This window comes from Prionailurus viverrinus, chromosome F1 (assembly GCF_022837055.1).
Source record: "Prionailurus viverrinus isolate Anna chromosome F1, UM_Priviv_1.0, whole genome shotgun sequence".
Lineage (NCBI taxonomy): Eukaryota > Metazoa > Chordata > Mammalia > Carnivora > Felidae > Prionailurus > Prionailurus viverrinus.
The window spans coordinates 25551133-25569299 of record NC_062577.1 but is presented as its reverse complement, the minus strand read 5'-3'; the positions used below and the strand labels follow the sequence as shown (position 1 = coordinate 25569299).

The 18167-nt window shown below is 37.4% G+C and overlaps 1 protein-coding gene across 3 annotated transcripts in view; it reads left to right on the top strand.

Moving 5' to 3' along the window:
- CEP350 (centrosomal protein 350) overlaps positions 1-18167 on the top strand; it is a 158007-nt gene that overhangs the window by 11076 nt on the left and 128764 nt on the right. For 2 of the 3 annotated variants that reach the window (XM_047840247.1, XM_047840250.1), the window contains exons 2-4: positions 14181-14266; positions 15280-15326; positions 17802-17916. In XM_047840247.1, the coding sequence (XP_047696203.1) occupies positions 14194-14266; positions 15280-15326; positions 17802-17916 (235 nt within the window). In that variant the 5' untranslated portion in view covers positions 14181-14193. The remainder of the gene's footprint in view (positions 1-14180; positions 14267-15279; positions 15327-17801; positions 17917-18167) is intronic. The other variant, XM_047840249.1, reaches the window with a different exon arrangement.

Sequence of the window (18167 nt, the reverse complement as noted above, 5' to 3'; positions counted from 1 at the left end):
TGTATAATTGTTCATACTGTTCTCTCATAATCCTTTATAGTTTTGTGGTGTTGGTTGTCATTTCTCCTGTTTCATTTGTGATTTTATTTGCTCGCTCACTCTCTCTGTCACTGTCTCTCTCTCATGAGTCTGGCTAAAGGTTTATCAGTTTTGTTGATCTTTTCAAAGAACTAGCTCCTGGGTTTATTGGTATGTTACATTGTGTTGTTGTTGTTTTAGTTTTAGTTTCTATTTCATTTATTTCTGGTCTGTTCTTTTTTATTTCCTTCTTTCTATTGATTTGGGGTTTTGTTTGTTGTTCTTTTTGTAGCTCATTTACATGTCAGGTTAGTTGTTTATTTGAAATTTTTCTCAACTTCTTGCAGCAGACCTGTATTGCTATAATCTTTCTTCTGAGAACAGCTTTTGCTGCATTCCAAAAATTTTAGACTGTTGTGTTTTCATTTTCATTTGTTTCTGTATTTTTTGATTTCCTCTTTGATTTCTTGGTTCACCCATTTATTTTTTAGTAGCATGTTATTTCACTTCCATGTATTTGTGTTTTTTCCAGATTTTTTCTTGCAGTTGATTTCTAGTTTCATAGCATTCTGGTTGGAAAACATGCATGACATGGAAGTTTTAAACATATTTATTAATTTATTTAAAATAACAATAAACCTGTATTAAAATAAATAACATTTTTAAGTGAAAAGTAACTGTATTTTCCAAAACACAAAACACAAAAGCATTTAGTGAAAAGAATAACATTGTTTGACATTTTCAAATCTTTTTAATATCTAGCTTAATAGAAGACATCTGGATTCTCATATCTCCTTCTGCATTCAACCTGTTGTGATACCATATGTCATGTAGCCTTTGGGAGACTGCACTATATATACTCAAAAGAGAATGAAAGTGAAAAAGAGAATTAATATCTTAATATTATTATGGAAATAGTTTTGATTTCAAAGACTCCCCCTGATAGGTAGACCCTCAGAGATCCCTGGACCACATTTGGAACTGGTGGTATAGATTATAAATTTAGAGTAGAATAGGACCTTAGAGGTCATGTAGTTTTAATCACCTCTTGTGGATATTTCTGGCTTATGCATCTGGACTGAGATAGGGAATACCTCAAGCTCGTGTTTTTGGGAATAATCATGAGTTGACTTTTGGAGATGTTGAGTTTGATGTGCCTTTGAGGTTTCTGAATAAGCCGTTGGATATATGGGTTAGCATAGCAGAGATAAGATCGGGACTAGAGTTTTGGCAGTCATTGGCATGAAGCCTTGGACATGGTGACGTTGCCCAGAGTATAATGTTAGAAAAGAGCCAATGTTCAAACCCTCTTGAACCTCTAGATTTAAAAGAGAAGGGCTAGCTAGCAGAGGATGCTAAGAAAGAACTAGAGAGGAAGTGGAAAATCAGAGTGTGGTATATGGAAGCCAAAGGAAATGAGTGTTTCAAGACAGTAGTCAACTGTGATAAATGCTGCCAAGAGGCCAAGCACGATGAGGACTTTTTATTTGAAGATGCACAGCAGATTGAGAGATCTTTGGTGATTTTAATGAGCGCTGTTGGGGAGAATTGGAGGGTGCGAAGCACCCAGGAATTGCTTGAAGAGTGAGTGTATTCAATTAACTTTTATGAGAAGTTTGTAAAGGAAAAAGAGCAGTAGTAGAGGAGGGTGCTGGGTTGAGAGACTTTTGTGTTTGTTTTAAGTAAGAAGACTTGATTAAGTATAAGTGCTGATAGGAACAATCTTGGAGAGAGGAGGACGCTAGAGATACACATGAGGGAAAATGTAATTGATGGTTGAAGTTTCTTGTAAGAACCTGGAGGTCGGGAGATCTTAAAACAGATGTATTCTTATGGCTCCTTTCCCCTAAAAGTTACTTTTTGTGTTCTTTTCCTATTCCCCCTCTTTATGAATTCTTAGCCTGTACAGTAAGTGGGGAAGTTAAATGGTAAATATAATTCTTTAAAATTTCTTGGCTATTGTTAGTTTTCTTTGAGCCTTGCGCCTCTCTTATGAGATGAGTATTTGGGTGATACTTTGAAGTGTGGATCCCTTGTTTGCTATCAAGTAATTTAAGTTGCATGCTTACTTGAGATAAGGTGCTTCTGCCTTTTATATGTATTGTACTTTTTTAAAAAAGATGGTTCTCCATAGAGTTCTTTTTAAAGTTTTTATTTATTTATTTTGAGAGAGAGAAAGGGAGAGTACGAGCACGTGCGAGAGAGTGCGCAAGTGGGGGAGGGGCAGAGAGTGACACGGGGCTCAAACTCACGAACTGAACTGAACTGGAACTGAACCGTGAGATCGTGATCTGAAGTCAAGAGTTGGGGTGCTCAACCCACTGAGACACCCAGGTACCCCTTTATATGTATCATCTTAACCAGATACTTTTATATTATTTTCATAGCTTTAATGAAGTTTTATTTCTGTTTTATGTTGGCAAGTTAGAGTCATCCTTAGCTAACTTTTGGAGGCTTTTTATATTTTATATGATGTAAATAGAACCATGTCAAATATAGTTTCTTTTTTAGTCCTCATGATATTTGACTTTAGTCTGAACAAAGCAGTATTCATTTATGCTTTGACTTTTGCATGAAACAACTTGTTTCTCTAAAAGATGCCAGTTAAACTCACTATAAAATGGATACTAGAATGAAACTCTTGAGTCACTTAAATGAGTAATAAAAGTATTCTTTTTTTTTAATTTTCTTTTTTATTTTTTAAAAATTTACATCCAAATTAGTTAGCATATAGTACAACAATGATTTCAGGAGTAGATTCCTTTGTGCCCCTTACCCATTTAGCCCATCTCCCCTCCCACAACCCCTCCCGTAACCCTCAGTTTGATCTCCATATTTATGAGTCTCTTCTGTCTTGTCCCCCATGTTCATCTGTTTTATCTCTTAAAGTCCTCAAATGAGTGAAGTCATATGATTTTTGTCTTTCTCTGACTGACTAATTTCACTTACCATAATACCCTCCAGTTCCTTCCATGTAGTTGCAAATGGCAAGATTTCATTCTTTTTGATTGCCAAGTAATATTCCAGTGTGTGTGTGTGTGTGTGTGTGTGTGTGTGTGTGTGTGTGTGTGTGTATACATATATGTATATACCACATCTTCTTTATCCATTCATCTGTTGATGGACATTTGGGCTCTTTCCATACTTTGGCTATTGTTGATAGTGCTGCTGTAAACATGGGGGTGCATGTGTCCCTTTGAAACAGCACACCTGTAGCCCATGGATAAATGCCTAGTAGTGCAATTGCTGGGTTGTAGGGTAGTTCTATTTTTAGTTTTTTTTTTTTTTTAATTTTTTTTCAACATTTATTTATTTTTGGGACAGAGAGAGACAGAGCATGAATGGGGGAGGGGCAGAGAGAGAGAGGGAGACACAGAATCGGAAACAGGCTCCAGGCTCTGAGCCATCAGCCCAGAGCCCGACGCGGGGCTCGAACTCACGGACCGCGAGATCGTGACCTGGCTGAAGTCGGATGCTTAACCGACTGCGCCACCCAGGCGCCCCTATTTTTAGTTTTTTGAGGAACCTCCATACTGTTTTCCATATTGGCTGCACCAGCTTGCATTCCCAGTAATAAAAGTATTCTTAAAGTTTTCTGAAAAGTGCAATAGAGTGGTATAGATTCTATGTTATTGGTTTCTCAAAACTGTGGTCATGGAGAGGAGTGGCCAATAATTGATCCTTTAAAAACAAATCGTGTTGAAGACCTCACATGATCTTGTTCCTTTTCTTCTTCAGATTTATTTCTTGACATTTGTCCTTTTCAACACATGGGGCTTTTTGGTTTCTTAAACTGTGTCATGTCTTTTTTGTCTCAGGGCTGTTCCATGTACTGTTCTTACTGCCTGGAAAGCTCTTCCGTGCTGCCCTATATTCATCCTTTAGGTCTTAGATTTAGTGACATTTTCCTCTTCACTTCCCAGATTAGATGAATTTCTTTCTGTTCTATGCTTCTGTGGCATTTCTATTTTTCCCCTTAATTATTTTCATCTCATTTGTAATCTTTATGAATATCAACTTTCTGAGTAAATCTTTAGATTTCTTTAATTGGTGAGTATGTTCCTTCTCACTGCTGTCTCCCCACTGCTTAGCACTTTTCATTTCTACTACATATATGGCACTCAGCAAACAATGAGTGGAGGACATGGGTCAATTTGAGGAAAAGGTCTTTCTTCAGTGTGGAAGAGCACAGTCTGATGCAACACCAGAGAGTTTGCTGAAACCTCTTACCTGTGTAGAAGAGAGGGTGGAATAAAACGTTTCATCCATAGACATTTGTGAGCAAGCCCTGTCCTTTGGTGTGAGTTTGATAAGAGTCAAGACATATTGGTTCAATGAGTATTCTCTAAAGAAGTTAAAGTGCATTGAAGTTTATGGAGCAGAGATTCCATTAGAGGTGGGAATTGAGGATAGAATTGAGGTGGGAGAGCCAAGTGCCTTGTGATGAAATTTTGAGAGAGTATAGGGGATTATGTTATGGATGGTAGCTGAGTTTGAATATTATGAGAGGCATTATGTGAATGGCCTGTTAGAGGCTTTCAGAGGTTTGAGAGAGAGAGAGAGCTCTAGATTTAATTTTCAGATCTGTCACTGAATGACCTTGGACTATTTCCATAGCCTGTGTGATACTGTTTCTTCATCAGTGAAATGGATATATGAATAGTTTTTTCCATACTTTAAAAACTTTATTTATATAAAAAAACTCATTCATTTTTAAAAGCATTAACAAGAGAGAAAGAAAAACAGAAAAGGTATGGAGCAGAAGACCTGCCCCTTAGTAGTGTTCAGTGGGGAGGTGGGATTTTTGGTTCTCTGGGATTGAATGCTTAAGTGTTTTTATAAACAAGAGTGAAAAAAAATAAATGTCCCCCAAAGCCCATGTCTGTTCTATTATGCATACCGTACTGAGAAAAAGAACACCAGGAAGAGAACAGAAGAGGACAAAAGAAACCCGAGTGGAGCCAGGTTCAGATGGGGGCAATTTCCCCTGCGCAGTATGTTCCTAGGGTCACAAAGAAGAAAAGGCTCCTTTTTGCTAGGAGTGGGAAGAAATGGGAGGGGAGAAAAAGGGTAAATAAGGGATCTTAATACATAGGGGAAAGGAAAGGGTGATGCGTTGTGTACTTTTCTCCTCAGTATAGCCTGAGTATATAAGAAGAGAGTATATAAGGGGAGAGAGAAGGATACAGATTTCCAGCTGCATTGAACAGAGCTTTTAGATTAAGGGGAGGAGCAAAAGGCAAATAAGGAAAAGGATTGTGGGTTGTGATGGAGACTTAGTTCTTGGCCCACATAGAAGGAACACAGAAAATGGTAGCTACGATTATTAACTATTAACTGCCTTCATGGTCACCCCCCATAGAGGTCTGTAATTTTAGCTTCTGGTTTAAAGGTATTTTTTTGTTCTTAAGTGTTCTGGATCTTCGCAAGAGAGATGGTCTTAGGTGGTTGGGGAATAGGATTAGTTCTCTCCACTGATGCTCATCTTTATGGAAATCAACAGTGGTTTTGGAGGCTTCGGGCTTCAAAGAGTATAACTGAAAATAGTCTTTAGAGCTGTAGTTCTCAAAGCTGACATGGTATTGGGATTCCTGTGGACCTTTAAAAATACAGATTTTTGGCCTCTTCACAGACCCACTGATTCAGAAGCTCTTGGGGGTGGAGCCTCAGCATCTCAGTTTCTAATATGTCATCCAGGTGATTCTCCTCCTAGAGCTGCTTGAGAAAGCAGGTTCAGGAGACAGGAACTCTGCAGCTGCTTGGAGGAGGGCGTTATGTGGCTGCTCTGAAACTCTCTTGCAGCAGGAATGATTGGGAATGTATGTATGGATTATTCGGGAGAGAGTTATCTTTAAAAAAAATTTTTTTTAATGTTTATTTATTTTTGAGAGAGAGCATGAATAGGGGAGGGGTAGAGAGAGAAGGAGACACAGAATCCCAAGCAGGCTCCAGGCTCCAAGCTGTCAGCCCAGAGCCCGACGCAGGGCTCGAACCTACGAGCCCTGAGATCATAACCTGAGCCAAAGTTGGATGCTTGACTGACTGACCCACCCAGGTGCTTTTTGGGTTTTGAGAGAAATTTTATTATGTTGTAGGTTTATTCATGGAGGTAATACCTTTTTTAGATATAGAAAATTAGCCATAAACATGTATGATATAAATATGAACAGTAGATATAAAAATAGGGAAACTAAAAATAAGGGAGGAGAGGAAGTCAGATATGTGATTAAAACAGAAAACAGAAGAGGGAAAATATCATAGAAAATGGGAGGTAAATAGGGAAAAAAGGAAAATATAATATTTGAAGAGATTATAACAAATTTGTTTTTTAGGGAATGAATATAAATGTTTCTTTAATTTTAAGCGGACTTTCTTAAGTAAGAATGTACTAGTGAATGAAAGAACCAGAGATGATAACAAAGTATCAGGAAAGCCACCTTTGCCTTTCAGCTCACTTTAGCCTGTAGGATTTTAGAAGAAGGAATGGTATGGTATGGGTTTTAGGAGAAAGAATGCATTGTTTACTGATGGACTTAATTGAATAAGATCTAGGATAGTGTGCCTAGATCTAATTCCAGTTATTTCAATTTTTATCTTAGGATTCTGGCTTCTTACTGTCTGTTAGAGACTCTTGGCAGCTTGGAATCTTTGTTACTGGGTTTCACTGGAAGTCAGGTAGAGTTAAGGTCTCTTGAGGATGGCACTCCGCGATATCACCATACTTCCAAAATCAGGGAACTTGATTGCTAACAGTGTAATTCTCAACAAGACAGATTTGTTTGTCAGGTTGTAGCCTGGGAGTTAGTGGTACACCTCTGTTAATTACCACAACTAATCTGTTCAGATGGGGCCACCCCATTCCCCTCTGAGAAACACTCAGACTTTATATGAGGTTGAAGCCATATGTCTAGTAGTTAATCTTTGCTCTGGGTGAGTAGCTGGGAGAAATGTCTTCTCTTTCTGAGTAGTTTCTGCTGTTCACTGACTCTAGATGGTAATGTTTTACTGCTCCACTTTACCTGCTCATTACATTATGTCCAGAGTGAATAGATGAACCTCCAGTGCAGTTTATACATAGTTGTTGAACTTTTTTTTGAACTATACAAAACTTTCTGAACTTTTTTTTTTTTTTGGCCTAATCATAGCAAGGCTTTTACTTGAGCAAGTAAATACAGAGGATAAGCATTATCTTTTGCTCCAGCCATCTGATTCATTGCACATTAATGATGGTATGCTTTTATCAAATGACTCCCATTATTTCCATGGCATCATACATTTAGTTTATTATATGGTCACCTGTAGCCCTCTTCTTGACACTGTTATCAGCAAGGTCAATTATGCTTTTTGTGTATGTGGTGTGTAGTTTATTTTACCAGTTATTCTTATAGGCTACTTGCAAAATAGTATATGAATTTCACTCCCTTGTTCTCTCTTTTGTTCCCAGCTTACTAGCCTAGTGATGTATTTTAATTGTGTTCCTCTTTCTTTCTTAAGTGTTTTCCAGCCTGGCTTTTTAAACCATCTCTTCTGCTTCTGTGATCATGTTTATTGTTACTGCTATTGATTTACACCCCCTTCCTTCCCTGTTTGTCCTTTCACTGGCAGCCTTGCCTTTGATCCCTCTATTATTTTCTGTTTAAGTTGAGATGATAACAGCTTTCAACATTGCCATTTGCTTTTTTGTTCATGGACGGTCTCTGTTGATAGGAAGGTAAATAAGACGTAGTCCTTAAAATCCATACAACCTTGTGGAGAGACTGATACACATGCTATTTGTAACTTTATTAAATAATTTAGCACATTGTATACTATTTGTTTATATGTGTGCCTCCACTAGATTGTGAACGTTAAGTGCTTAAGGAATGTTCATTGAATGAATGAATGAATGAATGAATGAAGTGTGTGTGTGTGTGTGTGTGTGTGTGTGTGTGCGTGTGTGTGTGCGCGCGTAACGGTAAGGGCTCTAAAAAGTTAACAGAGTGCTATTGCGGAAATAGATGAAGTAGTAATAGTTCTGTTAAGGAACAGTTGGGGAAAGATTTGTACTAGATGACATTAACGTTGGACTTGAAGGATATTACTGCCCCCCAAAATTTAGGAAATAAGATGTGGAGGTAAAGAAATTTCTGGATGTTTAGAGAATGCATTCTAGATACGACTTTTTAAAAAAATTTTTTTTTTTAAATTTTTTTTTTTCAACGTTTATTTATTTTTGGGACAGAGAGAGACAGAGCATGAACAGGGGAGGGGCAGAGAGAGAGGGAGACACCGAATCGGAAACAGGCTCCAGGCTCTGAGCCATCAGCCCAGAGCCTGACGCGGGGCTCGAACTCACGGACCGCGAGATCGTGACCTGGCTGAAGTCAGCGCTTAACCGACTGCGCCACCCAGGCGCCCCTAGATACGACTTTTTGACAGGAACAGTTGGTATACAGTGAAGATAGCAAAGAGGCTAAGACTATAAATTAAGTTTATCATGCTAAGGAATCTGGAATTTTATCCCATAGGTGATAGTCATTGAAGAGCTTTAGAAGCAGAGTTGCTAGGTTCTTTTTTTAGAAAGATAATTGTGGTTGTAGTATAGAGAATAGGTTAGGAACAGAATAATTTAGGAAGCTTTTACCATAATTTGGGCTAAAGATAATTCTCTGAACAGAGGCAAGGGGAAGAGAGAGAGAGGGAGAGAGAAGTTAGAAATATCTTAAGTTTTTTCAACAGCTTTATGGAGGCATATTTTATATATCATAACAGAAATGTCTTAAAAGATAGTATTGACTTGGTAACTCAGTAAATGATGGTGAAGGAGAGGCAGAAATGTCAAAGATTAACTGGATGCATGACAACCCCATTCGCTATGAGAAAAAGAAGAAACTATTTTGAAGATCAACAATAATGAATTTGGTTCTGAACTTGATAAATTTGAAATTCCAGTGGGATTTGGAGGTGGCCTGTCTAATAGACTGAAAACTTGGGTCTAGAGTTCAGACAAAGACCTAGGACAGAAATATGACATTTCGGAAGTGGTTGAAACTATGACAATGTGTGAGATTGCCTGGGAAGAAGGAGCTAGGAAAGAAGAGACTTACGAATGGAACCTTTTGAAATGTTACCATTGATGAATTGGGCAAAAGTAGAGAAGCCATCAGTTAAGGGGAAAAAAAAAATCAAGAAGATAAGGAAAATAGGACAGATGTGTTTTACTGATTCCAAGAGTAGTGAGCATTTCAAGATGAAAGCTTAAAAACCCAATGTGATAGTGTTATAATACCTTACTGGAAAATTGTGTTATACAGATTATATACATACACATATATACGTATATACTTAGTTTTAATTATTTTTCCTGTTTTATCTTCATAAAAACTAACTTGTGGGTCAGGAAAAAATGATTTTTTAGACTTTAGAAAGTATGGACTTTTTAGTCAAAGGATTGTTTATAAGAAAATGAATTTGAAGAACAAAGCCTAAATTTTATCAATGGATTGAAAAAAGTGTTTTCTGGTGACCAGAGATAACTCTCTCTCAAAAGAATTGTCATAGAAATTTTCTGTATTTTCTCTCTCTCTCTTGAATGTTTATTTATTTTTTTAAGAGTGACAGAGCACAAGTGGGGGAGGGGCAGAGAGAGAGGGAGACACAGAATCCGAAGCAGGCTCCAGGCTCCAAGCTGTCAGCACAGAACCCGACACGGGTCTCGAACTGACGAACTGTGTGAGATCATGACCTGAGCTGAATTCGGAAGCTTAACCGACTGAGCCACCCAGGCACTCCTCTTTTTTTAAGCAATATATGTAACATATTTTATCTATAATAACTTACTTTCCTAATAACCTAAGCACTAAATAATCATGTCAAGCTACATAAACATTAGTTTATAGAAATATGAAGAGGAAACAAAAAGTTACAGTACATTTTTACTTACCTTAATTCTTTAAAAAAAAATTTTTTTTTCAACGTTTATTTATTTTTGGGACAGAGAGAGACAGAGCATGAACGGGGGAGGGGCAGAGAGAGAGGGAGACACAGAATCGGAAACAGGCTCCAGGCTCTGAGCCATCAGCCCAGAGCCTGACGTGGGGCTCGAACTCATGGACCGCGAGATCGTGACCTGGCTGAAGTCGGACGCTTAACCGACTGCGCCACCCAGGCGCCCCACCTTAATTCTTAATTCTTGACAGATTAAGTAGGCAAAAGAGAATACACAAGTGTTCAGTAAATAATTCCAAAATTTCCATATGGCTGTAGAATAAAGCCATGTTCATTGAACTGAGAAGGTTAGTTTCATTACTGCCCAATAAATCATCTTGAATAAGTTTGATCTGTTTGACTTGGTAACCTTAAAATAATTGGAAAAGGCATTTTGTGGATTGAGATTTATACTTTAAAGATAGTAAGAGTTTTGATAGATTAGATTCTCTTCTTTCTATGACGGTTTTTTTTCATTGTACTTTTTCCTCATTTTTTTTCTATTTTTATAAAAAATGGTGATATTTTACATATATATTCTTACAGAAAGAACAGACCTACTTAAATAGATTCTATTAATAACATCCACTTACTGGTATGGGATAACCAGGGATTTTGAAGGGTGGATTATTGAAAAACTGACATTCATGAGACTAGACATATAGAACTGAATTAAAACTGTAATTATAAACTTCAACTAGGCATGTTATCTGAAAATACTTTTTGATGTGTAATATACATTGAAAAAGAATGTAAGTGCACAGCTTGATGGAAGTCCTTTAAACAGAATACATGCGTGTAATCAGCACCCATATCAATAAACAATATTATCAGTACCTCAAAAGCTGTTCCTTGCTCTAGTTCCCGTCATCACCCCCCTGCCCAAACCTACATAACCACTGTCTTTTTAACACCATTGAAGTTTGATACTTTAAAAAAAGTTTTTTTAATGTTTTATTTATTCTTGAGAGAGAGAGAGAGAGAGAGCATGAGCAGGGAAGGAGCAGAGAGAGGGACACAAAATCCGAAGCAGACTCCAGGCTCTGAGCTGCCAGCACAGAGCCTGATGCAGGGCTCGAACTCACAAGCTGGGAGATCATGACCTGAGCTGAAGTCAGACGCTCAACCGACTGAGCCACCCAGGCTCTCCCCACCCCTTTAAAAAATTTTTTTTATAAAGTTTGATACTTTATAAAATGGAATTATACAACATGTACTCTTGTTTCTGGCATTCTTCACTTAACATGTTGGTGATGTTCAACTATCTTGTTACATGTTGTTGTAATTAGTTCATTCTCATTGTTAAATGGTGAATATACTAGCATTTCTTTACAAGATGAAATTTTACATAAATGTCGCACTCAAAACATTTAGTCCTTTGCATTTGAAGATGAGTAACTCTTATGAAGGTTTTTATTTGGGAGTAGATTTAAATGCTTTTCATTTTATTTATCTACCTTGTCTCAGCCTATCAGCATTAGCCCTTAAACATAGAGATGATGGACATAAATGCAGTTTTGATTATTTAATCTAGTCTTCCTTCTCATTGGAAAATGGATGATCACTGTGTATTTAAGCATGTATTTTAGTTTTAAAGAAAAGAGAAGTCTGCCCAAAGAAAACTTTTGTCAAATTGTTGACATATTATTTACTAATATACAATAACTCATGTTTGTTATCATTTTATTTTATTAAAACTTTTTAAAGTGTTTTTATTTATTTTTGAGAGACAGAGACAGAGCATGAGTGGGGAGGGGCAGAGAGAGAGGGAGACACAGAATCCGAAGCAGGCTCCAGGCTCTGAGCTGTCAGCACAGAGCCCGACCTGGGGCTAGAACCCAAGAACCATGAGATCATGACCTGAGCCTAAGTCGGACGCTAACCGACTGAGCCATGCAGTTGGTTAAGTATCTTTATGAGAAGGAAAGTATCTTTATGAGAAGGAAAGTAAAGTGAGTTAATGTTTTGAACTACATTGGCATCTCTGATGGGAGTTTTTATGGTTGGAAAAATTTTAAACTTATTGCATGTGTTAATTTTAGTTTTTCTATCTGTTTTCTATTTTTAGTTTTATTATTTTATTTTATTATTATTTTCTAATGTTTTATTTATTTTTGAGAGAGAGACAGAGCGCAAGCAGGGGATGGGCAGAGAGAAAGGGAAACACAGAATCCAAAGCAGGCTGCAGGCTCTGAGCTGTTAGCACAGAGCCCGATGTAGGGTTTGAACCCAAGAACCATGAGATCATGGCCTGAACCGAAGTCAGATGCGTAACCGGCTGAGCCACCCATTTATTTTTATTTTTATTTATTTTTATTTTTTTAATGTTTTATTTATCTCTTTGGAGAGAGAGAGTGCAAATGGGGAAGGGGCAGAGAGAGAGAGGGGGACAGAGGATGAGAAATGGGCTCCAGGCCCTGAGCTGTCAGTACAGAGCCCGAGGTGGGCTTGAACTCACAAACTGCGAGATCATGACCTGAGCCACCCAGGTGCCCCACAAAAGAATTCTACTATATTGATAAGAAAATATGACTATTATCAAGCTGTTTAGTCAGCATAAGCAGATCGTGATCTTTCTCTTTGAGTCATGATATAATTTTTTTCTTTCAGTATTTTTTATTGTGCTAAAATAGATAATATAGGTGTACCTGGGTGGCTCAGTCGGTCTTTGGCTCAGGTTTTGATCTCATGGCTCATGAGTTCGAGCCCTGTGTCGTGCTCTGTGCTGACAGTTCAGAGCTGGGAGCCTGCTTCAGATTCTGTGTCTCCCTCTCCGTCTGGTCCTACCTGACTTGAGCCCTGTCTCTCTAAATAAATAAATAAATAAACAAACAAACAAATAAACAAACATTAAAATACATAATATAAAATGTACCATCTTAACCATTTTTAGTGTATAATTTAGTAATATTAAATACATTTATAGCATTGTGCATCATCACCATCCATGTCCAAAACTTTTTCCATCTTGCAAAACTGAAATTCTTTACCCATTAAACAATAGCTCCATGTTCCCCCCTTCCCTGGCTTCTGGTAACCACTGTTTTACTTTTTGTCCCTATTATTTTGACTACTATAGGTACCTTATATGAGTGGAATCATACAGTATTCTTCTTTGTAACTGGCCCATTTCACTTAGCTGATGTACTCAAAGTTCATCTCTACTATAGAATATGTCAAAGTTCCCTCCCTTTTAAAATTTTTTTGTAATGTTTATTCATTTTTGAGAGAGAGACAGAATGTGAGTGGGCAAGGGGCAGAGAGAGAGGGAGACACAGAATCCTAAGCAGGCTTCAGGCTCTGAGCTGTCAGTACAGAGCCCGACGAGGGGCTCAGACTCACAAACCATGAGATGATGACCTGAGCCGAAATCAGATGCTTAACCGACTAAGCTGCCCAGGCTCCGTCCTGCCCCGTTTTTTTTTGTTGTTTTTTTTGTTTTGTTTTGTTTTGTTTTGTTTTGTTTTGTTTTGTTTTGTTTTTTTTAAGTAGGCTTCACACCCAATGTGGAGCCTAACATGGGGTTTGAACTCATGACTCTGAGATCAAGAGTCAGATGTTTAACTGGCAGAGCCACTCAGGTATTCCAAAATTGTCCTCTTTCTTTTTTTTTTTTTTTTTTTAAGTTTATTTTAAGAGGGGGAGAGAGAGAGAGAGAGAGAGAGGGCAAGCACGTGAGCAGGGGAGGGGCAGAGAGAGGAAGAGGGAGAAACCCAAGCAGGCTCTTTGTGGAGTCCAACACCGGGCTTAAACTCACAAATTGTGAGGTGATGACCTGAGCTGAAATCAAGAGTCAGATGCTTAACTGACTGAGCCACCCAGGCACCCCTCTATTGTTAATTTTTTGAGGAACTGCCATACTGTTTTCCACAGAGGCTATATTATTTGACATTCCCACAAACAGGCCACAAGAGTTCCAGTTTCTCCGCATCAACACTTAGTATTTGTTGTTGTTGGCATTTTGATATTGCCATCCTAGTTGGTGTGAGGTAGTCACGATAGACTTTTTAATGGTTTAGTTTTCCAAAGAAAAATAAAGTTATCAGATTATCAGGAACTCTTAACAGGGCATGAAGGTAACTTAGAGTTGACAAAATCCCTTGCTGACTTTCATGAACGTTAAGATAAATGATAGCATTTTCCTTTGCTAATGTGATAGTATTGATGTTCAATGAATGCTGGTGGTATGATTGCAGGTAAATTGGCAGGATGAAGAGCAGCAAATCAAAAGAGGTGCCTTTACCAAATCCAAGGAACTCGCAAAGCAAGGATACTGTCCAAGGTATGATCTGTTTCCTTTAAATTGAACTTAATGCCTTGTTTAGGTCGTGTGTATAAAATTCTGGGCTAATCAGTAAATGGAAATTACATGTATACTTTGGTTTGTAAAAGGTAGATAAATTTTTAAATGAAATTTCTTTTAAACGTACAAGGGATCTTGCCTTCAAAGGTGTCCTATGGTAAACTTTTATAAAGGAAAACATTCTTTTTAAAAAAGAAGCAGTGCATGCAAAATTACTTTTACACAGTTTCTTAGAAATTCTGAAAAATTCTGGTAATGTCAATAAGTGGTATAATATAGGTCCTAATGTAGTCTTAGACTCTGTAGTGCACAGATAAGAAAAGGAAAAGTGTCACTGAACTCTTTTTTTTTGTTTTGTTTTAAATGATGCATTGGCGGTAACTTTAATTTAGGGCATGATATATTTTGAGGTACATTGATAAGCTAGAGTGCATCTGAAGGAAGATTGGGTTTGTGAGGGATCTGGAAATCATGTCACATAAGGAACGTTTGGCAGAAATGAAATTTCCTAGAGAAGGATGACTCAAGGAACTATGTGGCCTTATGTTACTTGTAGGGCTATTATCTGAAAGACTAGATTTTGCCTTTGTTTCTGTTGGTAGATTTAAGTCTGGAGTACTTTTCTAATCTTTTCAGCATCATAATGTGAAATATATCACAATATAAAACTTTGTATGTGTGTAGGTCATTGGGGCAAATTGAGGATACTGCTTATTGTTGGAGACGTCTGATGGAGCTGCGGGTCGGGGTGTTGGTCCAGCTGTCCCAAGAACTAATAGGATCAATGTCTAATACAACTGTAAAACATAAACTAGGAAACTTGGCGTTATAGGATGGGAAAAGAACCATGTTTTGGTTCAATATAATAAAGCAGTTGCTGAGGAATAGTTCTGCCTAATAAAATGGTCCTCAAAATTGAGTGCATTTAGAAGCTTATTAAAATGCAGATTTTGAAGACTTTTTCTGATTCAGTAAATATCACTGTTTCCTAGCAGATATAACCACATCGTGGAATGCACTTTCTCAGACCAAGGCTGCTGTAAGTAATTATATCTTCCATTTATTTCTTTCTGGTTTAAAATTGATTTCCTGTTATGATTGGATAGATTACATTTTTTTTTTCTATAGTGCTTTTGTGATAGGAAAATAAAGTCAAAGATTTTGGTTAGAAATTAAGTACCATATATTACAAAATGAACATTAATGACAGCTATTAAATAATAAAGGGATAATCAAGACACTATTTTAGGTGTCAGGAACATTAACACTATGGCATATAAAATATTAAAATAATTTGTGCTATTTGTTCTCCTTTAATAAATTTGTTCATCTGATATGTTGAAATGAAGATATAAAACAAAATGAATTTGGGAATATAGGGCTATGTCTATGTAGAAGGCTCAGAGTCAAAGAGGAAATGAAAGGAACAAATTTTTATTTAAATTCTATTTGGTTAATGTATAGTGTAGTATTGGTTTTAGGAGTAGAATTTGGTGACTCACCATTTACACAGCTTCTTTAATGGACTGTGAGTTGCCTCTTTTGTGGCAATAGCAGGCTGTTTTCTGTCAGTAGTGTTGAAGAATGTCTATAGGCAACCTGTTGTCATTTGTGTTCTGTCCAGTCTTGTCTGCAGTTTAGGAACCCAAATTTGGCAAGTGGTGCATAGTCCCTTCAGAGGGAGCCTTTTTCCTTTTTCTTTTTTCATTTGCTGTCCAGGAAAATTACTCTCCTAATCTGTCCTTTCTTTGTTTTCTTTTGTATCCTACCTGAATTTGAGTCACTTATTTCCTTACTGTGTGAATATGGTATTCTCTGTACCCTAATCTTCAGAACTGGTTTGAAAATGCATCTGGAAAAGGTACTATAACCTAGATTTGGTCACAATGTAGGGTCAAATGCAGCATTATATATATTCTCTCTCTTCCATATGAGCATTATATATCTACAATGTAGGAATAGTTTTTATCCCCAGTTTAACTTAACCTAATTTAGAGCTGAACTGTCAGTTGTTGTTTTTCAAAACTATTGTGTTTTTAAAAATAACTTTTTTTTGGGGCGCCTGGGTGGCGCAGTCGGTTAAGCATCCGACTTCAGCCAGGTCACGATCTCGCGGTCCGTGAGTTCGAGCCCCGCGTCAGGCTCTGGGCTGATGGCTCAGAGCCTGGAGCCTGTTTCCGATTCTGTGTCTCCCTCTCTCTCTGCCCCTCCCCCGTTCATGCTCTGTCTCTCTCTGTCCCAAAAATAAATAAACGTTGAAAAAAAAAAAAAAACTTTTTTTTAAGTTTATTTATTTTTGAGAGAGAGAGAGAGCGTGAGGGTGCGCAAGCAGAGGAGGGGCAGAGAGAGAATCCCGAGCAGGCTCTGCACTGTCAGCACAGAGCCCGATGTGGGGCTTGAATCCACAAACCATGAGATCATGACCTGAGCTGAAACCAAGAGTTGGGTGCTTAACCGACTGAGTCTTCCAAGTGCCCCTAAAAATAACTTTCAAGGATGACAGGGGGCTTATAATATAAATGGGAGAAAAAGCCTGATAACAGAATATCAATGATTATTCCAGTTTTGTGAGTACATTGTACCACAAAAATCTGAATGAAGATAAATCAGAATTTTACACAGCGTTTATCTCTGTGTGGTGGAATTTTGATGATTTTAATTTCATTTTTTATACCTTTTCTGTGCTTTACAAGCTTTCTCCTGTAAGCATATAATTAGGAGAAAATGGTTTTTAAATCATTGAGAACATTGGTGGTTATACCAGAAGTTGACTTCTACTGTAAAGTGTATGGAAACCTGAGTTCTATCTCGTGAATTTTGTTTTTATTGTGAAACTTATTTTATAGACAGAAGACTTAAAAAGTTGTAGCTGTTTGAACAATTCTAAAATTTGAGTCCATCTGAGTTGTTCTTTTCTACTTTTTGCCTGTAAATTGCACAGGCTATATAACGATGATGTGCAACATATAATGTTAGAAAATGTACTGTTTCGAAAAATAATAAAAAAAAAAGGTCAACAAAACAAATAGAAACTCTTTGATATTCTTCAGTATCTTTTTTTTTTTAAGTTTTAAAATATGTGTATTTATTTTTGAGAGAGATAGGGAGAGAGAGAAGAAGGAATTGGGGGAGAGGCAGAAAGAGAGAGGGAGAGAGAGAATCCCAAGCAGGCTCTGTGCTGTCAGCACAAAATCCCCACAAGGGGTTCGATCTCACAAACTGAGATCATGACCTGAGCTGAAACCAAGAGTCGGGTGCTCAACTGACTGAGCCACCCAGGTTCCCCTCTTCCGAATCTTTCTGATTTTCGTCCAAATGTGGGCAGCATTGTACTACTTGTTACTATAGCTGAAGTAACAAACAATGAAAAAGCGAATACTACAAAAAGGCAGTCCTGAATTTTTCCTACTTTAGAGAAAGGTGTCGGACAATATAATTTGTGACTGTGTAAATCAGTAGTAGCTGATTTATATACAGAATTAACCTATTTGTTGTGATGGTATTTGAATTTTAGCTGAGACACATTGAAAACAAATTAGAAGTTGTCCCTACAAGTACAGCTGTGTTTGATTCTGTCATGGATACCAAGAAATCTTCTGCAAGTGCTACCAGAAAAATAAGTAGAAAAGGTATGTGTGTTGTTCCTTCCAGAATTACAGATATATTATATTTTTGATGTTTTCTTTCAATTTAATTTCCTTTTATAGTCTGGTATATTTGCTTGCTCTTTTGTCAGAGACCATACCTCATCCACATTTAGGTGTTTTGTCTTCGGTGCTGAGTAGTTATGAAGCAGCTTCATATTCAGTGACTACTGATGATATTTTCACTATCTTTTGATGAGGGACTTTAGCATCATTGCATCACCTTTGACAGTGAC